The sequence below is a fragment of the Sardina pilchardus genome, chromosome 16 (genome assembly GCF_963854185.1).
Source record: "Sardina pilchardus chromosome 16, fSarPil1.1, whole genome shotgun sequence".
Taxonomy (NCBI): domain Eukaryota; kingdom Metazoa; phylum Chordata; class Actinopteri; order Clupeiformes; family Clupeidae; genus Sardina; species Sardina pilchardus.
In genome coordinates, this window is record NC_085009.1 from 9,627,639 (window position 1) to 9,652,972 (window position 25,334).

At 41.9% G+C, this 25,334-nt stretch overlaps 2 protein-coding genes across 7 annotated transcripts; both read right to left on the reverse strand.

The window, feature by feature from the left end:
- Positions 1-787: 787 nt before the first annotated feature.
- Positions 788-20,212, reverse strand: LOC134060325 (gametocyte-specific factor 1). Of its 6 annotated transcripts, none has more exons than XM_062516990.1 (9): positions 20,079-20,153; positions 3,438-3,494; positions 3,159-3,216; positions 2,976-3,068; positions 2,736-2,839; positions 2,313-2,433; positions 2,089-2,175; positions 1,910-1,970; positions 788-1,300 (listed from the first exon to the last, which is right to left on the reverse strand). In XM_062516990.1, exons 1-9 carry the CDS (start codon positions 20,115-20,117, stop codon positions 1,237-1,239), a joined length of 684 nt encoding a protein of 227 aa, XP_062372974.1. In that variant the 5' UTR covers positions 20,118-20,153; the 3' UTR covers positions 788-1,236. The 6 variants fall into 6 exon arrangements, with proteins under 6 accessions (XP_062372974.1, XP_062372978.1, XP_062372977.1 ...); XM_062516994.1 differs by lacking the exon at positions 20,079-20,153 and adding an exon at positions 3,589-3,689 and having other exon boundaries at positions 3,438-3,514; XM_062516993.1 differs by lacking the exon at positions 20,079-20,153 and adding an exon at positions 3,589-3,677.
- LOC134060091 (gametocyte-specific factor 1-like) lies at positions 5,220-8,717 on the reverse strand. The gene is made up of 7 exons (XM_062516695.1): positions 8,521-8,717; positions 7,900-8,026; positions 7,663-7,766; positions 5,999-6,119; positions 5,799-5,885; positions 5,633-5,696; positions 5,220-5,364 (listed from the first exon to the last, which is right to left on the reverse strand). The coding sequence occupies exons 2-7, from the start codon at positions 7,979-7,981 to the stop codon at positions 5,289-5,291; spliced, it is 534 nt and encodes a 177-aa protein (XP_062372679.1). The 5' UTR covers positions 7,982-8,026; positions 8,521-8,717; the 3' UTR covers positions 5,220-5,288.
- Positions 20,213-25,334: the final 5,122 nt, after the last annotated feature.

A 25,334-nucleotide genomic window follows, 5' to 3' on the forward strand; every position in this document is an offset into this window, starting at 1 on the left:
AAAATGGCGACTGTACAAGTATAACGTTTGCCTTACGTGATTGTTTTCCCGAATGCAAATGACCTAATTTTATTACTACATGGTTACAAATTGAGACGTGAAATTGACCATATTTGGCCTGGGTGATTGGCTCAATAAGAGACACCATTTTAGTACTCAAACAGCATTTCACTTCATACATACTGTAGTTGTAGAGATAAGTTTTGTATGACACTAACCGGTCAACTTCAGTCTCTGAGCACTTCTATGGCTGTGTCTGAAACATCAGTACACACGCTGGGCAGTGTGCATTTTCCGGAAGTTACGTCAGAATAAGAATAAGAATAAGAATAAGTCTTTAATTGTCCACCTAGGTGGAAAATTGGTGGAAAATTGTCCGAAAGTCAAGCGCCCTCACTAGTTGGGTACTTCGTTTGGTGTGATTTCCAAGCGTGCATCGATGCATCTTTTTTGCCCTCAGATATCCCATAATCCATTGCGCAGTGCAGGTCAAGCTCCACACGTCATGCAACACACCCCCCTCCCCAAGTCAGGTGACCGTGACGCCAACTAGTTAGTGCTGTCCAAATGTAGGTAGGGAGGCATACTGAGGAGCAAGCTACTGGAAGACTGCTACTGGAAAGAAGGTACTATCCAGCGTGCACGCTTGACTTCTGGACACAGCCTAAAGGTCACTATAATCTAACTAAGCTATTTGATCAAGTCAGAGGTCTTATTTATTGACACTACCAAGGACCACTGAGTTTTTGATTTGCATTCACCCATAAATATACAAGACCAATCTTGTTCAATAAATGATTTATTCTTTTGGGGAAGGGGTGGTGGTGGATACATGGTTTTTTAACCACGTGGGCCTGGTTTTTAACATTTACACAGTGTCAACAATCAACAATTCACCCTAAAAGCTCACAGAAGTTTTAACTAGGCCCATGTGTCTTTTGAACGTAACTTCAAGGAAAAAACACTAAATATCAAGGCACCTAATTAAGATTAAAACAAAAGCGGACATTAACATTATTACCTAATTCAGAATAACCATTCAGAATAAACAAATTGTCCCTGAATTTCTTGAAACTCCCCTTGAAAAAGAAGGCTGATAAGATCCAGAGTAGATACATGTCACCTTGTGGTCTTTTTTATACTCTAGCATCTAATAAAAGAAAATAGCGGACGATCATGCACCTGTTACTCCAGACCACGTCTGCAGGTCTCAGTTCACAAGACAACATATGTTGATTATTTCCACGGGAGCACGTGTGGGGTGCGAAGTCCAGGAGCCAGATTGTTTATGACTTCCGGGCTGCAGAAGAGAATATAGGAAGGGGTTATAGGGTGCCTCTCATCATGCCTCCTCGATCCTCGATGCTCGATCCTCGATCCTCGAGGGGCGTTCCCACTGATCTATAACTAACACTGGATAGACTATCCCATTGTTTCCCCCCCCATCATTCTTTATGTAGATCAGTGAGGATTGAGGCATCGAGGAGCGAGGGAGGACGTATAAACGCTGCATGAAACGCACCCATAGACTCTATAGTCTGACTAGCTCCCAGGTACGACATTTTGACACCTCGACGTCACCCTCCCTTCTCTGAAGGAAAAGACTAATGGGTTAAGAATATGAGGAGATATTGGAGCCATCATTAGAGATGTAATGTTGCTAACAACATCAAGCTTGGTGTTACCCAAGTTTAAACCTGAGTTTATACATTCAATCCATGTAAACATGACAAAAAACCTCTGCTTCTTCCATTAAGCTTGCATGTACAGAGGCTCTCAGCTAAGGACCAAATTCAAATATCAACATTTCATCCTTCCCTGAATAAAAAAAAACATTTTATCTCCTCATGAATCTCACACACCCAAAAAAAGCCAGGAAGACCCCGGCGAGCTCACTTGGCAAACTGACCTGTGGCTGATCTGAGATGTCACTCCCCACACAAACGGAGACGCAATGGCAGTCTCCACCTCTGTAGGTCAGACGTCAACAAGTTAGACCAGACAAAGTGACTTCAGATTTGCGTTTTTCTTTCAAGACAGAATAACAATGTTAAAAGTCTGAACTTCAACTACAGATTCCTGACTCACCTTTGTCCCAGTCTTCACTGGTCGGAAAAGCGGTTGTATTGACCGGTATTGAGTATTTCTTTTGCACCTCGGAATTACCTCCCAGTTCTGTTGGGGAAAAATATACTCTCTGGCAAATAAACCTCTGACAAATTATCAACAAATCAATTAAACACACACACACTCTCTCTCTCTCTCTCTCTCTCTCTCTCTCTCTATCATTACACAGCTGAAGGAGACTTTACCATCGATCACCGATTGCCGATCAACACAGACAGCCATGTGTTTAGATAGCTCATCCTTAAGAATGATGTGCCGCGCATTGTAAGGGCATGTCTTCAACTCGCTCTCCATTTCCGGGTGGTTCTATATCAACATGGTTAAATGGATTGCAGGATTTAAAGACATGAAGAAATAATTAAAATCACACTCAAGCAGATAAAAGATATGCCCTTTGCAAGCTTGCTTTAGGTCTACATTGTAACTGCTAATGGTAAGCACAGAAGGCAGACTGGCATATCCAGTAATTACTTTGCTGAGAAGATTCCACATTGAAATCCTTGAATGTTTGCCATAAATCTTAACATTTTGCAATGAAGGGCAACTTCAACAAATTAAGTACACGTTGATGGAAAAAAAACACCAGTCGTAAATTCAATCATTCCAACCTTTTTGCATTTCAATATGTGGTAAGGAAAGCGACACTGGCGAATCATGTGGTTGGGGTCGTAGGGGCACTTTACTAGCCTATCTGGATTCCAAATGTCATCCCCTAGAATGAACATGAAAATAAATATTCACATACAGGATTTATCCCCATCCCCGTAATAGTGGACAAGCGGTCAGAAAACACACAATCAACATTACGTGTGGGAATTATACTCCAAACTAAAACTCTAAAGACTTACCATTAGCCTCCTCCTCCGACTGAGCGCTGCTAAAGCTAATAAGGTGGGGTGGCGCTGGGCTGCAAGTTGCTCCAAAACCAGCGGCCATTCTACCTTTGATTTGCAAACATCAAGCAAAAGTAAAGTTTTACTGTTTTCAAAGTGTCCGAATACTTTAGTAAATAATTCACTGCAAGGACTTACCTAATAAGTAAGCACAGCTTCGTCCAATACAGCCTCGTGTCTCCACACTTAGCAGCACCTTCAATGTTAGCAGCGTTAAGTTAAAAACCAAGCTGAGACTTTCACGTGCCATGTAAATGATTCATCTTTACTGTAAAGTTAGTATGGTAACTTGTACATCATTATCTACTGTTAGTTGGTTAGCTTAATACAGACATTTCCGTAACCTCAACAGAAAATACATTTTACCTTATACATAGCACTAAGAGCAGCGAAATCCAGTTTAAGGAGTTACATTACCTTGCAATGCACAGACGCACGCGCACTCTCAACAGTCTTATGCGAGTTCACTTGTTTCTGCAATGCAAAATGCAATTCTTTGGAAAAGATTAAAGTAAGACCATTTAATCACCTAATTAGTAAAATCGTCAATGACACCGATACACTATACCTCTTCAAGAGAATGTCTAAAACGAGCGTTGCTTCTCCTCTGCGATGCAGGTCTTCAGGGAAGTTTGCAGCATGTACGGAAATTATGTAAGGACAAATGTTGCGCATCGTGCTTTTCCGTGGCGTTTCTCGTAAATTACTTTACCAATCTATCTATCCTTGCAACAAGCACCATAACTCAAAACAGTGTACATTATTTAATTTAGCAGACACTTATATCCAAACTAACTTGCGTGTCATATTACAAGAGCCACAGTGCCCGGAGCAACTTTGAAACATTAACCAGATCAGGACCAGTACTGTCTACAGATGAAATTATCTTTTATGCTGGTGAATGTGATTATTTTTGGGATTTTTTAAATTCAAACGAGTAAATAAAAAGAGTCCCCATTTCCTAGTTTTTGAGAGTTTACATGTACATAACATTTCTTAATAAAATGCACAGGGAAAAAAACTAAACAGCTCAAAAACATCTTGGTTAACGTAAACATGTGAAATGATTAATCCCATAGATATTACTATGGTCGTTAAAATATTTATTAATGTTAATTATTGGTTTTGTCTTGTACTGTATTGCAAATGATTTATATTGTATTGTATTGAATTACATTGAAGGGCATTGCATTTCTCAAGGGCACAGCAGTGAAAGCTGGGAATTGAACCCCATGACTTTAAGTGACTGCATATAGCAACAAGCTGTGTATATATATATATATATATATATATATATATATATATAATATAGGCCTATAAGTATATTGTTTGGCCTTTTTGCCTTTTATTGTTACAGGACAGTGAAGAGTAGACAGGAAGTAAGTAGGAGAGAGAGATGGAGTGGGATCAGGACATGACTGCAGGCTGGAATTGAACCTGGGACCCCGTGGGCACTCGGACTCGTAGGCTACATGCATGGTACAGGCGCTGTAGCCTGCTACGCCACAGCGTCCCCCCAAGCCATATCAATTTTATTCACATTTTGAAATTGCACAACGCCTGCTTCAGAGGTCACCATTCCCAGCTAGCTTGGCCTATAATCAAAAGCTTGAACTCACTGGAAAACTCAGACAGGATCTACAATATTGTATTTTTTTTTATTTGTTTTCCTATAATAAGCATCTCTAAACTGACCACATTTCAGTGCTGTAGGTCACTTAATGTGACTTTCAAACACAACAGAGTTCTCGCACCAAGTCTTGTGAAGCTGTGTGTTGAAGTAGATCAATAGACCCCTTTATCTGCCATTTTAAATTGAGACACAGTAAGATAACAGGTGTTTCATAGGTTCCAACAGGTGTTCTATTTATAGTTGCTAACTATGTGGCTAGTCCAGCTTCCTAACTACTACACTACTTTAACACCATTCATCATAATCTAACTGCGTTCATGCAGCATCTGTGCAGTGAATATACTGTAACCATATAACATCATAACCTCTAGCTATGAAATGGTAGCTTTTATCGGCATTTTGATTGAAAATCTAGTCTAGGAGAATTTAGGAATCATTCTGCTCAGAGTGTGGCAGAAGTGTCATTTGCCCTATGAAGAGTTTATGTGGCATCAAAGTGATTCTGGAAATGTTATTTTAAGGAGGGGGACTCTAAACCATATATGAAAATCAGCTTGCAATATTGATTCATTTTAGAAACATCTTTACTCAAGTCATCTTTTAAAAACAGATTTGTTGACCAACAGTAACAACTTCTAGTAGCCATGGGATTTCCATGGGAGAACATGTGGAGTTCTGAGTCCAGGAATCAGGTTGTTTGTGACTTGCGGACTGCAAAAGAGAATATGGACAAAGCATTATTACTTCAATCTGAAACATACTGCAAATAACCATCATACCCTGGCTGTAACCAAGAGTGGGGACAGAGAAGAATACTAGACATACAAATGATAAAAAATCAACTAAATTCAACACAAACAGTGCACATATGGACGCCTGTCTAGATGCTAAAGAACACTTGGAAACATCATCCATCACTGATACAAAACATCCACAACAGCCAGAAAGACCCCCAGCAATGGTTATCCGATAAACGTACCTGGGGCTGGGGCGGATCTGAGAAGTCACCCCCCACACAAACAGGGTTGTGCTAGTCTCTTCCTCTGTTGATTAGTAGTAGTAGGCAAAATTAAGCGACATAAAAGTGAGTGGCAGAACCCAATGTAAAAAAGCTACATTATATATTTCATTATATATTCACTCACCATTTTCCCAGTCCTCGCTGGTGGGGAAAGTCATGGTGTTGACTGGTACATCATATTTTTTTAGCACATCTGATTTTCCAGCCCTTTCTAGTGGAGGAAAAGAGAATGAACCTCAATTACTCACATTTCAGAACTTCATTCCAGACACAAACAAAAGTGTTTAGAGAGAGACCCCACATAGCAAATGAAGGAGACCATACCGTTTTCCTGCATTTTCCGATCAACACAGGTGGCCATATGTTTAGACAGTTCCTCCTTCATCACCATATGTCGTGCATTGTAGGGACAGCATTTCAGTTCACTTGTCAATTCTGGATGGTTCTACATTCAACACACACAAGTGGATAAAATGTGAATCATCCCACCTCAATAGAAATAATCTCTCACCCCATCCCTTTGGCAGCTTCACATTCGCCTTATCCATGCAGCAGCATCCATTGTAAAACAACCAAAGGAAGCTACAGGGTACACAAACCATAGATATTAGAGAGCTGGATAACACATTGTCAAGTTCTATTAGGTGGAACACGGCGACCATATTGCTGAGAGGAAATACCTCACTGTCTCTGGGCAACACAGAGACATCTGTGTGATTTCCAATCAGAGACATGTTTTTCCCTTGGCCCCCAGAGATTGTGGCCCCCACCATGACGGTGGCGCTATTTACATACGTTTTGGAGCCCAATGCGGTATCTAGCTTTCCACATCTACGACACAAACAATAGGATTGTTGTGTTCTATGCATTTGCCAGTAGGTGGCGAAAATGCATCAATTATATAGTCCGTTTTTAAGATCAACTATTATATTAGTGGGCCATTATTTCTTGTCTAATGAGCTGTTGCAGCACTAATCATCTTTTTTTGCCCCTTCGATTTTATAATCCTTGTTGGGTGCTTGTTGACAGTGTTGTCAACAAACAGGATGGTTTGCCGACTTCAATTAAGACAGTGCTCAGAGCCCATACAAGCTTGCTTTAGGTCTACATTCTAATAGCAATTGTAAAAAACAGTGTTGCACACCACCAACTAACAGCAGCTCTTGCTCCTACTGCTGGCGTATCTGTACTTTACTGCAAAATACAGCCCAAACTCCTTATTGAAAGTATCTAGATTAAAAATCCTATACGACTATCATGGTGTCATAAATCATCAAATCAGCAGCAGGTTAAGCTGGGGAGTGTTACAGTATATCAAAAACAAGGTCCAGAAGTACTAGCGCTCAGAAAGTATAACTTGCCAAAGGAACTATTGATCATTTTCTACTCAGCCATCATTCAACCTGTCCTCTGCACTTCCATCACTGTCTGTAAAATACAAAAAGCCTTTAATGGTTCATGGCAAGTAGTTTTAAAAGCACATGGGCCTATGCGTTGCGGCCATATTGGCCTTCATCAGGGCATGTAGAACGGCACCTGAGTACTAATTCATAGATTCCTGAGCGCCTTAAGCCCTTTTGTCTTTTCACTGTCTGGTTCGGTTCGGCCACCGAAGGGAACAAGACTACAACGGACAATGAGGGCTGCAGAGAGGATCATTGGTGCTGACCTCCCCTCCACCCATGACCTGAACCGCTCCAGGATCAGGAAACAGGCAACAAACATTTATGCTGACCCCTTACATCCTGGACACAAACTGTTCAGATTCCTTCCCTCTAGGCGCAACAGGGCATTGTTTGCCAAAACCAGCCAACACAAAGACAGCTTCTTTCCCCTGGCAGTTGCTGTGATGAACATCTTCCAACTGTCACAGAGCATAGGGAAAACCACAGTGCAATAACCGCCAATAACCCCTTGATTCTGATCATTTGCAATTAATGTCAACATGGAAAATGTATGCAGATGGCCAATACAACCATCAATCCAACCTTTTTGCACTTGAGAACGTGATATGGAAATCGACTCTGACGGATCATGTGGTTAGGGTCATAAGGGCACTTCACCAGCCTGTCTGGGTCCAAGGCATCACCCTCTACAGTGAACATAAACATATGAACAACTTTTTAATTTACATGTATGTGTATGATGTATACATTCCTAATAATAATAATCAGTATATACAACATAATCAGCAATATAGCGATGTGTTCACTCAACAATCTTACCACAAGCATCTTCATCTGGTTGTACGTCGTGGCTCCTGTAAGGTGTCCCTGGGCTACAGGTCGCTCCAAAACCAGAGGCCATTTCTGAACACTGATATTGCGCTACCTTTTCGTTTGCGATGGTTCTCTATTGTGATTTATTCACAGTTAAAAAAAAAAAAAGAAAAAAGTATCAATAAGCAAAGTGCTGTCCGATCTCTTAAGTCACATAGAGCATACATTTCAGCAAATGAGCATACAGTTGTGCGAGCTCATCTTACAGTCTCATCCCTATAACGATTCAACCAATGAATAACCGTCTTAACGTTAAGGTTAGTTAATTGATACACGCACAACCTGCTTCCCATAACCTAATGTTAACACAACTGAATCAATCAAATTCGCTGATAAGAGAACAGACATCCTCAACGCATGACCTAACCTTAGTTGACGTTAAATATGGAACGAATTCAGTCAGCATGGTTAGCCAACTTCAGCTAAAGCAAAAGTAGGAGCTAACTAGTTAGCTAAGTTTGCTATAACCTTGCCAGGTTCGTGCTCAAACTAGCGTTAGTATGACATACAATGTGTGCTATTTCAAACATTTCTACGATGCAAATCTCGTAATTAACAAAATCTTACTGTTGATTTTGGCGCTTAACAGCAGCTCAGGATCAGGACGCAGCAGTAGTCAAACACTCAGCACCAGAGAATGTGTTGGGCTCTGAGATTCTTGTCCTGCGCATTAGCTTGTATCGAGAACACCTGTGTGATGTCTTCAAACAACACGGTCTCTTCAAACAGACAGGTATGGTAGCAGTTACTGTGGCGGGTGTTGTGCCTTCTGTTTTTTCAGAAGGCACAACATTGCATGTTTTTTGTGATCCCTGTATATCCAATTAATATATTAAAAATCTACCGATTTATGTTTAGTGGAACATACTTTTTTTCAAGGTCAAAGGTAGCAGTTTCCAATGCATTTTGCCATTGGGATTTAGCCTACTACAGGTGAAATGGGTAAAATGTTAAACTATATCAACTTAACTTTCACAGTTGTTTACTCACATTAAGGCAAAGATTTTTTGTATTGTAAGTTTTCTGAAATGTGATGTTTAAATGAGACCCGTTTTAGCCTAGCCTACTTAAAAAAAAGTTATGGATTATGTTTATGTGCCGCGATCACACCCAATTAAAGTTAACACACAGCAACTTCAAATATCAGTGTTGGACCAAATGCTTCAGACATGTAAGAAATAAGCAGTTCATCAACTATATTAACAGGTTTTATCAAGTCGATATTGTAGTGTTATGGTTACTGAGGGGGAACCTTTGTTATGTAACCTGGGGACTGGAAGGCGGGGTCACTTAATAAAAGGGACACCGATACCAACTGGATACACACGTTGTGGTCTCTTCATGATTTATAATAATATTGGCACGGCCAACTGAACATGGTGTCAGAAGTCAAGTCGGACGTTTATAATGTTTAATAAGTTTAGTGTACCAGTGTTTTAGAGAGGTAGAGCGTGCTGAGTGATCTTAAGTTTGAACGCGAGTCGATCGCTACGACGAGATCAAGTCTGTGCTAAGCGTTAGCATACCCGAAACGGCGGCGGCATGGCTAACTACCGAGTATCTCCACCGGAGAAGTTCACGTTCAAGCCCGAAGAGTGGACGAAATGGATCAAAAGATTCGAAAGATTCCGCATCGCTTCTGGACTCGAGGAAGAAGATGAGGTGAATCAGGTGAATGCATTGATATATTCGATGGGGGAAGAAGCAGAGGATGTTTTACTTTCCCTGCACCTAACGCCAGCCGACTCAATAAAGTACGACACAGTTATTGATAAACTGGACGGACATTTCACTGCTCGCAGGAATGTGATAATTGAAAGAGCGCGATTCAACATGCGAATTCAAGAAGTTGGCGAGTCTGTAGACAGTTTTTACACTGCATTGCATTGCCTAGCAGAGCACTGTGGCTACGGTGTTCTGCACGACGAAATGGTGAGAGATCGTCTTGTTGTGGGACTGAGAGACAAAAAGTTGTCAGAGCATTTGCAATTGGACTCTAAATTAACAATGGACAGTGCGATTGATAAGGCACGCCAAAGCGAAAGTGTCAAAAAGCAGCTTGCAATGCTGAATACGAACTTTAAAGCAGATGCATGCAACACGCAGGTGGACAGTGTGCAAGCGCGCGGTGCCTGCGCCACGGGCTTCAGGAAGAAGCAACAAATGACTAAACCGCCATTTCAGAAGACCGGGCACGGTCAGGGAAAAAATGCACAGTGCATGAGATGTGGAGACACTCGCGGGCATCATCCACAACAATGTCCAGCGAGAGACGCTGTGTGCAACCAATGTAAAAAGGAAGGGCATTACGCTCGAGTGTGCAAAACAAAAAAGAGACAAGCAGTGAATGTTGCAGCAGTGGCTGAGTACGATGAGAACAGCGATGAGGATGTCGCGTTCCTAGGCTCTGTGTCCGAGAGCACAGGGGCCAATCCATGGATCACTGAAGTGAAAGTGGACAGTCACAAAACAGTGTTTAAAATAGACACTGGAGCGGACGTTACAGCAGTTCCAGAACAATTGTACGTCCAGGGTCAGTTCAGCAAGCTGGCCAAAGCAAAAAAGATCCTCTACGGACCAGGAGGGTTACCGTTAAAGCTGAAAGGAAAATTCACAGCTACCATCAGCAACAGCAAGCACAGCACACGCGAGGAGGTGTACGTCGTGGAAGGACTGCGCACACCACTTCTCAGCGGATCAGCTGCCATGTCGCTACAGCTGGTCGCCAGAGTGAACAACATCAGCCTAGACAGCACAGAGACTGTGAAAAGTGAGTTTCCAAAGCTCTTTTCAGGGCTAGGTAAAATGGAGGGGGAGTACACCATTGTACTCAAGCCGGGTGCAAAGCCTTTTTCCCTCTCCACACCACGCCGCATATCGCTCCCTCTCATGCCAAAGGTCAAGGAGGAGCTGAGTTGTATGGAGCAGCAAGGAGTGATATCGAAGGTGGAGGAGCCAACAGCATGGTGTGCACCTATGGTCGTGGTGCCCAAGAGCACAGGAAAGGTCAGAATCTGCACAGACCTCACAGAGCTTAACAAGTCAGTGATGAGGGAGAAGCATCCCTTGCCGTCCGTCGAGCACACATTAGGACAGCTGGCAGGCGCCAAGGTTTTCTCAAAACTTGATGCCAAATCAGGATTCTGGCAGATTCCACTCTCCAAAGACTCCTCTCTCCTCACCACGTTCATCACACCGTATGGGCGGTATTGCTACAATCGCATGTGTTTCGGAATCTCGTCTGCCCCAGAACACTTCCAAAAGCGCATGTCGCGCATCCTGGAAGGACTGGAAGGGGTTCTGTGCCAGATGGACGACGTGCTCATCTGGGGAGCGACGCAGACCGAGCACGACGACAGGCTGAGGAAGGCATTGACACGACTGCAGGAGGCTGGAGTGACTCTCAATGACAAGTGTGAGTTCTCAAAGAGCAGGATAAAGTTCCTGGGGCAAGTCATTGAGGCCACTGGGGTCAGCGCCGACCCCGACAAGGTGAGCGCTGTCAAAGCCATGACAGAGCCCAGCAACGTCAGTGAGGTCAGGCGCTTCCTGGGGATGACCAATCACCTAGGTAAATTCCTGCCTCATCTAGCCGAGAAGACGCGTCCTCTACGAGACCTGTTGAGGAAATCCAACATGTGGGCCTGGGGGCCCCAACAGCAACAAGCCTTTGACAAAATCAAAGAAGAGCTGACAACACCACCGGGTCTCGCCCTATATGACCCAAATGCAGAGACACTCGTCTCAGCAGATTCATCGTCCTACGGCATGGGGGCCGTACTTCTACAGCGAAAAGCAGGATCAGACTGGAAGCCAGTAGCGTACGCTTCAAGAGCGCTGAGCAACACCGAGCAGCGGTACGCTCAAATTGAAAAGGAAGCCTTGGCTACGACGTGGGCCTGCGAGAGGTTCGCCGAGTTCCTGATTGGAAAAGAATTCCATGTAGAGACTGATCACAAACCATTAGTCCCCTTGCTAGGCTCAAAGAGTCTGGACGAACTGCCACCCCGCATACAACGCCTGCGTATGCGGCTCATGAGATTCTCTTACACCATCTCACATGTGCCAGGCAAGAGCATTGCCACCGCCGATGTGCTATCCAGAGCACCAGTCCGTAGCACAGCTGATGGACTGCAGGAGGAAGAGGTGAATTTGTATGTGAACTCTGTGATTGCAAACCTGCCTGCAACAGAAAAGAGACTGAAAGAAATTCAGGCACATCAAGACAAAGACACTCTTCTCCACACACTGAAAACATACTGCCAGGAGGGCTGGCCGAATAAATTCTCCATCCAGCCAGCATTCCAGGCCTATCTGCCTTACTCAGGTGAGCTGACAGTTCACAACGGTCTGCTACTCTACGGCTGTAGAATAGTAATCCCAGCGTCACTTAGAGATGACATACTACAGAAACTGCACGAGGGCCACCTGGGACTCACAAAATGTAGGGAGAGGGCTAAGCAGTCAGTTTGGTGGCCAGGCCTCAACAAAGCACTGACAAAAATGGTTGAGGAGTGCGACACATGCATCCGTGAGAGAGTCAACTTCAGAGAAACGCTGCAACCCACAGACTTTCCGGTAAGACCATGGTCTACTGTAGGTGCAGACCTGTTTCAGACTGATAGTAACAAACATTACTTAGTCGTTGTTGATTATTTTTCAAGATTTTTTGAAGTTGCCAAACTTACACACACCACATCTGAGGCCGTGATCGAGCACTTCAAATCCATTTTCGCTCGTCATGGCATAGCAGACGTGGTCCGCAGCGATAACGGGCCGCAATTTAACTCTGAGCACTTCAGGAGATTCGCACAGGAGTGGGGCTTCGACCACGTGACGTCTAGTCCCCACTTCCCTCAGAGCAATGGCGAGGCGGAGCGGGCCGTAAGAACAATCAAAGCACTTCTAAAGAAAGCGAGGGATCCTTACCTTGCTCTCATGGCCTACCGTGCTGCTCCTCTTGCCAATGGACACAGTCCAGCCGAGCTCCTCATGGGGAGAAAAATCAGAACGCCTGTCCCTGTCATCCCATCCCAGCTTGAACCAGGCTGGACTGACATGGACAATCTGAGAAAAAACGAACTCAGGTACAAAAAGAAACAGAAGGAGAACTACGATCGTCGTCACAGAGCACACGACATGCCGGTACTGCAGGAAGGTGACCATGTCTGGGTCAAAGACATCCTGGAGAGGGGCACTGTGGTGTCTCATGCAGGCAAGCCACGGTCCTACATAGTCGAGACACCGAGGGGCACGCTGCGACGGAACAGGTACCATCTCTCACGCACCCCTACAGCGCCACCATCTCCCACCATCCTACAGCCAGAGACACAGGGAGAAGATGCACCGGCCGGCGCGCACACGCCTGCCTCACCAGCAGCCGGGAGTGATTCCGGTCAGCAGACACTTCCCACAGGAAGAAGTGTAGCCACCAGAGTGAGGGCACCTCCAGTGTACCTGAAGGACTATGTTTGCAAATAGACTGGAGGTTTGAAAAGAAAAAAAAAAGAAATGAAGATATCTGTTGAAAAGTGTTTATGTAATCACTTGTTAAGGTTGAATGAGTTAACAGTTTAACCTGAAACTTTATTTGAGATTTATGGGTTTACAAAATGAGTTAAAGAATGTTAACTGTTACGGTCATACATTTTGACATTTGTAATAGATGTTACCCAATACTGGTTATAAGCAGTAGGTTATGAGCATTTTCAGTGAAAAGGTTACTTAAATGAGATAGATGGAATTTAATGCAATTTAAATGGTTTATGTTTGAGTAATGATTTAAGGTAAAACAGTCAGATGAAGTGAATAACTTTTTGTTAAGATTCTTAGTATCAGTATCTCCATCAGTAAGAATTTTATGTTTATTCTGTCTTCTCATGAACAGCATCACCTAGGGGGTATTCCATCAAGCGAACTAACCGTAAATCGCGGCTAACTTTGATAAGCCTCGCTAATTTTAGAGAGAGTTCAGTTCCATTACTCCCGCTAACAGGAATCTCAGCTGAGTTGCTGGGGTAACATATGCTTCTAAACTAACCTGGTCGGTGGCAGGCTAACTGCCGAGCTACATTAATCTGTGTTGCAAAAAAAAAACACCAGTCGGAAAACGAGTCCCAAACCATTGGTTCCGTCAACCTGTGCTTTCGTCACCTGTAGCCTACAACTTAAAAAATAGAAGGAGAAACTTTTTTCCGACAGTGTTGCAAGCATTGATTAAGGCTACCTATTCGCAAGTTTCAAAGAATTTCTGAAAATTATGCAACTTACATTGTTTGAACTTGATCTGTGTGTGGTCCAAGGAATCTTGCGGCTCTGCACAAACTACAACTTTCGTGGTGTCATGCGCAGCATGACAGGATATCAGCCGTGATATGTTTTGCGTGTTCTCGGGTTCGGTTCCCATGCGATGAATTTACATAGGCTATGTTAACACATTAATATTGCTATGTTTAGTTATACTCTTTAATGAAAGGCATCACTATTGATAAAGGGTCATGTACAGTAGCTTGTTCAGTGACAGTATACGCAGGCTGTCAGTGGGCTATACGATGAGGCAAGCCAGCCTGCCTAATTCTGTAAAGGCTATAATAATTAAAACCGCTTCATATAGTCTATTGATTAGGCCTATAGTTCAGATATCAAACCAACTGTTTTACACAAATTAAATATGAAATGACATATTGAAAGCCAATATTGCATTTCAGATAATTACAGTATATAGGCCTATCACAAACACTTTGGCAGAACTAATGCTTATGGGAGACAATAGGTTTTCTCCCAATACTCCCAGGACAATACTAATTTATTTTATGACCACCGAAAAAATATTTTAGAGTGAACCCTTTTAATAGAACGTAGGTTATCTTTAATGTTGAATAGCTGCCAAAGTTGTTTTGAGTTTAAATAGCCTAGGCTACTTATTCACTCGTTTTGTTCAGAGTGAAGACAATCAAAGTCCCAATTCAAACCATCATAATTACTGTTTAGCGATTTACAGTAAGCCTACGATTTCGTTATTCCCCTTTTTAGGCAACTACTGTAGGCCTATCTATTTTTTTCTCTCGTGTTCAATTTGATTACTTCCGATGAAAATCCTGTAGATGGCGCTTGTAAATCGAACTGAAATCTTCTAGTTTGCCTTAATTTTACGACATGTATCGTCTTTTCGTCAATCTATGGTTTTGGTCTACTTTTCTACCTCGTGCACGAGCAGACATGAAGCTGATTTTAGCCTCGTTTGAATAAACGAGGGCAAGATGCAGCTAACTTGAGTTAATGGAACGGCTTTAGCTTCAAGTGGAAGTCTACACTAGTTCAAGCCAGGCTATTTCTGTTGAGCGCCGCCTTGTTTAGCGAGGTTGATGGAATACCCCCCTAGTCAGAAAGGGGGATGTAGTGTTATGGTTACTGAGGGGGAACCTTTGTTATGTAACCTGGGGACTGGAAGGCGGGGTCACTTAATAAAAGGGACACCGATACCAACTGGATACACACGTTGTGGTCTCTTCATGATTTATAATAATATTGGCACGGCCAACTGAACAGATATGACCAAAATAAGCCTATTAAAGGTTATTGTGAGCTAGCATAATACCGTATCATAGTCAGCAATGGCTAATCACTCATACAATAATTAGCTTTAACAGTCATACATTTGGACTTTTTTTGTTGATTATTTATGAAAACAGATGTTCTTTGTTTAATCTAGCAGTGTTTTGTGTTAAAATATGTTATAGGATTCACGATTTTAGCACTGTTATAACCATGACACTGTACTGTTACAACTGTACCACACTTTTTTATGGCTGCGTCTAGGTTGTAACAATTAAGGTAGGCTTATATGTCACTGTTAAGTTAAGTTATTAACAAACTAGGCTACAACATATTTTTTTACATTCTGTTTCAACTTTCATGGAGTAGAGATGTATAACTATGTTCTGGTCAAGTTTCATAGCTCTCAAGTCTTTGTGTAAAGCTAGTTTGAAGTGAGAAACTTTTAGCTCATGCGCATGCGGGCCATTTCTAGTGTCTGGCATGTAAACACACATGATCGGATTTTGGGTCACTGGCGTAAGTAGATGTAAACATTCAATAAAAATCGGATATGAGCACAAAATTGGAATTGAGCCTATCCGATCTGCAGTCTAAACGCAGCCTAAAGGTCAATATCTTCCTTATGTGACTTGGCATGCAAAAAACTATAAGTGTGTGTGTGTGTGTGTGTGTGTGTGTGTGTGTGTGTGTTTAACATTTTACCCATTTCACCTGTAGTAAATCCCAATGGCAAAATGCATTGGAAATTGCTACCTTTGACCTTGAAAAAAAAGTGTGTTCCACTAAATATAAATGGGTCGATTTTTAATATGTGATGTAGGAGGGTTTAAGGATCAATAAAAAGTATGAACCATTACTACTGCAGTTTCATTTTTGGCCCTTTTTTGAGCTAGATTGACTGGCCTATAGAGCAGCAGTTGAGAGCTGACCCCTTCTTTCTTCTGAGGAGTGATGCTCTTGTTTTGGATGATGAGAACTCAAGACGGTCCAAGAGGGTCCTCCATGTCAACCAATGGCAGAAGGTCTCCACAACCAGGTAGGCTACCTCACGAGAGTTAGTTTCAAGTTTCATGTGGCCCTTCCACATGAGTGTTGTGTCCAGTGTTGTGTTGACCCTTCACTTCTGTTTCAGCAACAGATGTTACCCCACTATGGCCTCTATTATGTTATATGCACACACAACTATACAGAAACGCACGCACGCACGCACGCACGCACGCACACACACACACACACACTTATAGTTTTATAGATAATTATAAATTCATGACACATTTTTAATTTGTCTATGTTTTTATCGATGGTTTGTTGACATTGCAATGGAATGGACACAGCACACACTGCACTTCCCAAACTCTTAACTTTCTTTTTTAACTCCAAAAGCTCTCACAGTGGGACTTTTCATCTTTGACACATCACGGCTCTAAATGCTCGTGTAAAACCTCATGAGCATTAACAGATAATCTATTTACAGTATGCCCTGTCTATCAACTATCAATACCAAAATAACATGGGCCTACACATGATGATCGTGGTAAAAAAAATATTGACAAGTACATTAGCTGGCTATATGAACACACTGATTATGAAAAATAGGCTATTTGATTATTGCAGTGAAGCAAAAATAGAATAGAATAGAATATATACTTTTTTGATCCCGTGATTTAACCCAATTTAGCCGAATTAGTGAACACACAGCACACAGTGAACACACATTGAGGTGAATCACACAACCCAGAGCAGTGAGCTGCCTGCCCAACCAGCGGCGCTCGGGGAGCAGTGAGGGGTTAGGTGCCTTGCTCAAGGGCACTTCAGCCGTGGTGGACTGGTCGGGGATCGAACTGGCAACCCTCCGGTTACAAGCCCCAAGCCCTAACCAGAACACCACGGCTGCCCCCTTTTTTTTTTTTTTATTATTATTATTTTTTAATCAAGCAAGCAAACAAACAAACAAAATGTATTATTGACAGCAAAATTTACACTTTGTATTCTGTGGTTGTGGTTTGGTAATGATGAGGTTACATGGCCTGGACTACAGTATTTACATCAGACACAATGTCATCAGCGAAGACAAGTCTAGCATTACCAATGTGTACTTTTGCTTTAACTGGATGCTGGATTAACATTGCAAGATAGGAATGAAGGTGACTTTTTCCCCATCGTGTTTTGCAAAAGACATTTTTATAATGCACTACAGTCAGGAAGAGAATCAATTCAGAGGATATTAATATGCTCAAATATGGTCCTCACAAATATATTGAAATGCAGTTGAGCACAGCATGTCATTCCAAGCTTTTGAAAAGTCTGTAGCATCTGAAGAGATTTCTGCACAGTCTTCACCGCCCTCTTTTTCGACGTCATCATCATTAGGTTCACCAGGTGCCCAGTAGCTATAGATTAAATACGTAGGCTCTGTCAGTGAGCACTCCAACACATGCTTCCACCAGAAAAACAACATTGAATAATATGTTGAGCACCAATACTATGTTGAAATAAGAAAGATGTGTTTACTTACGGGTTTGTCAGTACTGTGCCATCCACCCATCTCCAGACACCCTCCTCTTCTGTATCCGAAAGACCAATCCAGTGATTCTTGTATGGTGCTATGAATTGCTGTGAAGTGACATGTATATGCAATACAATACGCTGATATGTTGAGGTCAACTAATCATACTCTTAAATGAAAATAAAAGTAAAAAAAATCAAGGTATGTGTACACTAGATCATGTCTTTTATGAACCTCAGCAAAATATCTTTCAATCTCACCTGTTCATTTTCATCATTCACAATCACCAGATCTGTCCCCATTTTCAAACAAAATTTTCGGCTTTCGCCCCAGGATTTTTTCGTAATACTGATTTTATAGAGACTTGTATTTCTGCGAATCCATCCGTCCTTGATGCGCCTTGACACTAAGAAATGTTTGACACTTTGAGACTTTCAGAGGATTAATAAGGAATAATGTCACATGACATTGGCTGCATGTCCAGTGGCAGGGATGCATTAAGTATGAATGTGAGACATCCAACATTAATGATAATGCATGTGTCTATTGCCTAATATATAGAAGCCATGCTACCCTGACATTAAGTTGTAAAGAAGACGTTGGAACACTAGCACAGGCTTAAGGACACTTCCATGAGCTTTTTGTACAAGATTTTGACAAACATTACATTTTTACTCACCTAATACGTCACGTTGGCTCCTCAGCTCATCCCTCTCTCTCGTCAAGTTGTTGTAACGGCTCTGTAGCTGAGAGTTCTCTGTGTTCAAATAGTCGTAAAGGGTCTGTAAGATGTCTTTTTCTTTGGTCACGTTGTTAAATTTGTCCTCTAACTGTGACTTTTGAAGGGTCAGGTTGTAGAAAAGTGTCTGTACGAGGTCTCTGTCTATGGTCAGGTTATTGTAGCGGGATTGTAATTGGACTATCTCATGGGTCAAGTTGTCGAGGGTTTGTTGCTGAAATGTCTCATAGCTCGCGTTGTTGCTGCTGTGCGATTTGAATGATATGATGACAACTAGTAGAATAACACATAGCACCCCAAAACACATTGTAGCCAGCTTGAGTCCTGTTGAAGACATACAGAGCATATCGTAAACACACTGAGCCAATGATTCACTTACATCATGTACTGAGATTCTGAGAATGGACAAGATTGGTCATGCAACGTGTCCCTTGCTTTTGCTTGATTAGTGAAAATTAAGACCAAAAAGATGGAAGTAGAATAATGATGTTTATTGTGATTAATATGTCTCTGCCTGGGTTAAGGATAAACCATACATATAATGTACCATACAGTGCTGGCACATTTCCTATTGTCTCACATCTATATGATGTGCGGGGCGGTGGTGGCGTAGTGGTTAAGGAACCTGGCTATTATGCTAGTAGCCTAGAAATTGTGTGTTTGAATCCCGGCTGCCACCGTTGTGCCCACTTAGTTGCTCTAGGGGAGAATGGCCTTGATGTAATTGATAGATGGCAAATGTAAGTCGCTTTGGATAAAAGCGTCTGCGAAATGCATAAATGTAAAACATGTAATGTATACGATGCACTCTCTGACACAGACATACTCCCACTTGGACTGGAGTCCTTTTTCTTGCTGCTGTCCTTTTCTATTAAATTCAGATTTGTTTTCTATTTCGCCCAGTTTGAGTTGGATAGGATATCTTTAGCGTTTTTCTTTCACTGACAATATGGGTCTGGCTGCAACTACTAGACATGCACATGTGGTCTAGGGTCATAGCTGTTGCACGGCAGTTGCTAGGTAGGTGATAAGATAAACTTCTACATATCTGTTGCCAATCAAATAAAAGTATAAAGGTTTTACTTGAAACTGTGAAATTCTGATCAGAAGTTGTAATAATCAATTCATAATTATATATGAAATAACCAATTGTGATCATCTTACAGTTACAGTTTAAACATGTTCTATAATGTTGGTCTAATATACAATTAACAATGAAAGCACTTAGCCACATTAATAGGCCTACATCAATAAATGAGCGGAGTTATTTATTATTTACTACAAGATTAGCTTCTTCACTAATTCTGGATATAAAAGTCTTACTGGTGTGTATTTCCAAATCTTGGGTGTTTTCTTCATCATCGTTTCTCTCAATAATTGCCTCAGTCATCTCCATTTTGTAGGCCCTTTGATTGACTTTGACTGCAGAGAGAGGGAACAGACCTGTTCCACCCTGATATAAATTGTCTGATATACTGCACGCAGAGCTAGAAAGTTGAGCTATTCCTGTATTTTCAGGAACAAGACGGTTAAAGAGGAAGGAAGGCATAGGCGTAGCCACGGGTGGGCCCGGATGGGCCTGGGCCCGTCCACCCATAGACATAGAACGCGTTCTATGTCTATGCGTCCACCTGTCAGTCAGGCCCACCCAACTCTGTGCGTAACAAACGCAAAAACTTTCGTTTTACTAACTCAAAACTATATCGCTGACTGGTGTGGCACTTTCAGACGTGAATGAACAAGAGGAACATTGTGGCAATATTCTGATGTGGTAGTTACCACTACCTGGCGCCCCAACACTTACCCACGATTATAATAAAAATAGGCTTTATATTAGTGTTTAGATGCACTAAACGCTGCCATTCTCGCTCGTGCGCAAACAAAATGTGTGCGTTCCGAACAGCCCAGCTAGTAGGCTACGTTATTCTGGCTCATAAAGTTGAACAAATGCATGTAGTTATTTTACAGAAAGAGATAAATAGCTGGGAAGTTATGGTAGGCCAACATGGAGTGAATATATACACAGGGAGATTCTTTCGGTACTCGTAGCTGAGCAGGCGCCACTGGCTGCTAGGACCAAACACGCATCTGCCAGGGCTTCAGCGTCATATTATTTAAAAGTAGACGGACGAAGCGATATTTGAAGCTAAACAAACGAATATCTGTAGTCCTATGAGTGCAGTTCATTAACCTCAGTGGCGGTTTTAGGTACGGGCGAACCGGGCGGTCGCCCGGGGCGGCATCTTGTAAGGGGCGGCACGAGCGCTTAAAGGGATAGTTCGGATTTTAAGACACGAAGTTGTATGGGTTCCCTGTCAGCAACGTAGTGCATCAGCACTGACTTACCCCCGACAGCGTCCTGTGAGCCGAGATCCAGCCGGTTTTAGATCGTTTTTGATGCTGAAGAAAGTAGTCCGGCAAGTTTCTGGGGTCACGAAAGTAAAGTGTTTTTCTTCTCAAAACCATATGCGTTCAACAGAGTGATATATTTGCACCACAAAAACGTTGTCCAGGAAAAATTCAAACCTCGTTATCACTTACTTATTTTTCGCGATTCCTATCACTGCGCGCTACTGACAGCTGGACAACGTTTTTGTGGTGCAAATATATCACTCTGTTGAACGCATATGGTTTTGAGAAGAAAAACACTTTACTTTCGTGACCCCAGAAACTTGCTGAAGAAAATAGTCCGGCATCAAAAACGATCAAAAACCGGCTGGATCTCGGCTCACAGGACGCTGTCGGGGGTAAGTCAGTGCTGATGCACTACGTTGCTGACAGGGAACCCATACAACTTCGTGTCTTAAAATCCGAACTATCCCTTTAACCCTATGAGCCCGACTGACGCAAAGTGCGTCAAAAAACACACCCATTCTTGTATGTTACATTGCTCCGCGATTATTAGTCGCAGCGAGATGAGACCTATATTGCACGAAAGAGCAGAAGCGGGGCTTTCCAACGAGACACTTGTCTGTACGATCAAGTATGAAAATAAAATAAAATCATGAAGTTAAATCAAAGTATATTATTTTTACAGTCTATATTGCCCTGCGTTCACTCGCGCTCCGGGACTCTCGCTTGAATTACTCACGGCCCCGGCATCGCACAGACATGGCACGCATATCAAATGAAAGAGGAGAAACAGAGCTTTCCATTGATACCAAATACATCGATCCTTTTGTGTTATAAAACAGACGAAGTGACAAACAAATAATAATGTCATATAGCTTAGGCTACTCTCGTTTGATTTACTCAAGAAATCAGTCAGAAAGATATGGCACGCATGGCAGATGTAAGAGGAGAGCTAGAGCTAGAGCTATCCACAGATACCCAGGGCCGGTTCTCCCTATACGCACACTACGCAAGTGAAACGTGAATCCGAAAAAAAGAAGAAACTTAACGAGAATGGAAAGCCGGAACAGCAGTTGAGTAAACTTGCGTTCGTCTCATGGTTTGATGTCTACACATGATGCTCCAGCGAGTGTTGCTGACCTAGCTTAGGTCGACCACACAAGGAAGTGAATCCCCTGAATCTGAAGTGAATCTGTCTGCGGCTTGCTTGCCAGCCTTTCCCAGTCATGGCAAAGTTGTGATAATGTATAATCCCATGTTCCGATTTTGACGGCGACTGCTACATTAAAAGAAGAAGAAAAAAACCCGCTTCTTTAAATGTGCTCATATTTACGTGCAGCTCGGGATGAAGCAGTTTTTCAGCAGACACATGCGAGAACAAGTCGAAACGAATCTGTGATTTCACTCTTCCCATAGGCTACTATACATTTTAAATAAATGGGTTTACAATATTTTAGTCGAGCTTTAGTTGGTTTAGATACCCTACAACTGAACGTATGCAATATGCAAAGTAGCCTTTAGGCCTATTAACTTTGATTCGCTGTGCCGCATGGGCAATAGATACATATCGTAAATTAGACATATGAAGTATTACAATTATTGTTTAAAATAGTATACGTTTGAAAAGATATTGAAGGGAATCAGGGGAGCCAGTTCAGTAGCTATGTCTTTGGCTCGTATAGCCTAGCCTACTGCAGACACACAGGTGAAGAACGGTCTAGACTCTAGACCCTTACAAAAGAAACTGCATAACTTCAAGTGTCAAACCACACATTTCTGAGTATCAAAACTGTAGTTTTATTGCCTATTTATACATTATATTAACATTTGCTGTGAAGGTCCTTTATGGGGAAAAACATTATATTTAGTCATTTCTGTTTTGGAATGATTGTATTAGGAGCACTGTTATGTCACATAATATACATTAAATATATATATATATATATATATATATATATATATATATATATATATATATATATATATATTTTTTTTTTTTTTTTAAATGGTTATATTTTGGCCCTCAGAGTTCAGCTAGTAAGGAGGGCCCCTTAGCAGGATTTTGCCTATAGGGCCCCATGGAGGTCTGAACCGGCACTGCAGATACCAAATACAACCTTCTAGGCCATACAAGAGACGAAGTGACAGCAAAATAATAACTGAATTTAGCTCCACTTACCCCATGTTTTTGTGTGGCATAATAGCATATGTTCATAATCCAACGTTATCATGTGTTTCTCTATGGCAAGGCACGTTCATAATATGTTTTTGAGATCCTAGCAAACTCCTGTATGGTATCCAATTCAAGACTCATATTGCATCCACATTTGTTTGCCTTTACTTTGTTCATTGCAATACAGTATTTTTTTTTTTTATAGAGAATCGTCATGTGTGCACGTCATGTGTGCTACCACGCAGATTGCCTCATTTTCATTTGGCAGTGCTGTAAGCATGTCTTTTGCCATGATTGTAAGTTAGTTATATTTTGCCACTTATGTGTACATAGTGAATATTTGTTAGTTGTAATATTCGCGTCTCAAAAAAAAAAAAAAAAACTTTTGGGGGGCTGGGGGGGATCTCGCCCGGGGAGTAATTCAGTCTAGAACCGCCACTGATTAACCTGCTAATCAGTAGACGCAGCAGGTCTCAATGCCCCTTCGTTACAACTGCGGCTGATCATATTTAGAAAGTAGGTATTGCCTAAATTGTCACTATACGGTCGACTCAAATAAAATCTCCGACCCTGGGAATCAATGCTGTAAAGGACGTGAGAGAGTGCAGCTGACTGACATAATAATCTCACAGGTAGCCTAAATGGCACGATGTCCACAAACATGCAGTTGCATATTAGTATCAGCAACGTTTGGGAACTGGGCGAATTAAATGAAAAAGGAAAATATATTTTATTTGAACATTGATGGCAATACCCAAGATATACTTAAAAGAGAGAATCCCGCACACTGTCCATTACGCATACAAACTTGTATTCACAGTATTCACGACGTTTCGGTCATAAATTCACCTGAGGAAGGTCTATGACGGAAACGTTGTGAATACTGTGAATAAAAGTTTGCATGCGTAATGGCCAGTGTGCGGGATTCTCTCTTCTCTCTTTTAAGTATATAACTTGTTAAAACCTATTCCAACGCACCTGTCCCCACAAAAGAGGTGTGCAAAAGCGCTTGTAAACTATTAGCCTACCCAAGATATAGCCTAGTACAGACCCAGAGAAGGCTTGGTAGACGTTTCGGATAGGTTGCAGCATCTTATAGCTGATTAATAACAATCGCCTATTTCTCAGTTGTGCGTTAAAAGTGGTAGCACGGAATAGGCCCATATAAACGATATAATGACAACCACTGTCCCTCAGCTATTGAAAACACTTTGCCAGTGCTGTGAGAAGTGGTAACGTTGCTTGCGATGTTATGTAGCCTAATGACGCATGATCATCATTTAACTTGGAATCCATTTCTAAAATAATTTGTCAAATTTGAATTTTCATATTTTGGGTTCAGGCCCACCTGAATTTTTCTAGGCCCACCCATTTTATGATTTCTGCCTACGCCCATGAAGGAAGGCCATTAGTTGGGATTGCAAAATCACATTCATGATTTTTCCTCATCATTATCACCAAGAATGAAGACACTGACTGTACTATATACTATATAATAGTATATTTCTTTACACGCATATGCGCACACGTGGACACAGGCACACACACACACACACACACACACACACACACACACACACACACACACACACGGAGCATGCTCAGGTGGGATGAATGACTAGGCACTGATGCTCAATTGGTTGCCCATCTACAGTATCCAGTAACACCTGCCCAGACAATTGGATTGGTCCTCACAAGTTGTCATAGAGGCTTCTCAACAAGTCCAGATTGAATTTCCCAACGACAGATTTTGTGGGTGGGGTTTGATTCGAGCCTGGCTCCCAGGATAAAGAAAAAAACTTTTTTTACAGCAGGAACAACAACTCACAACATTGACATACAGTATGAGCACTGATTCGATATATGAGCACAACCTTGTTCATTTTGGTTCCAGCATATAAGTGATGCCATGTTCTCTCACAATATGCTGGAACCAAAATGAACACAGGATGCTGTACTGCTAGTTTCTGTGTAAGGATATGCCTTTGATAATCAGAAAAGAGAAAATTGGAACATCTCCAACCATATCCAGTCACTGAACAACCTTTGGCAAT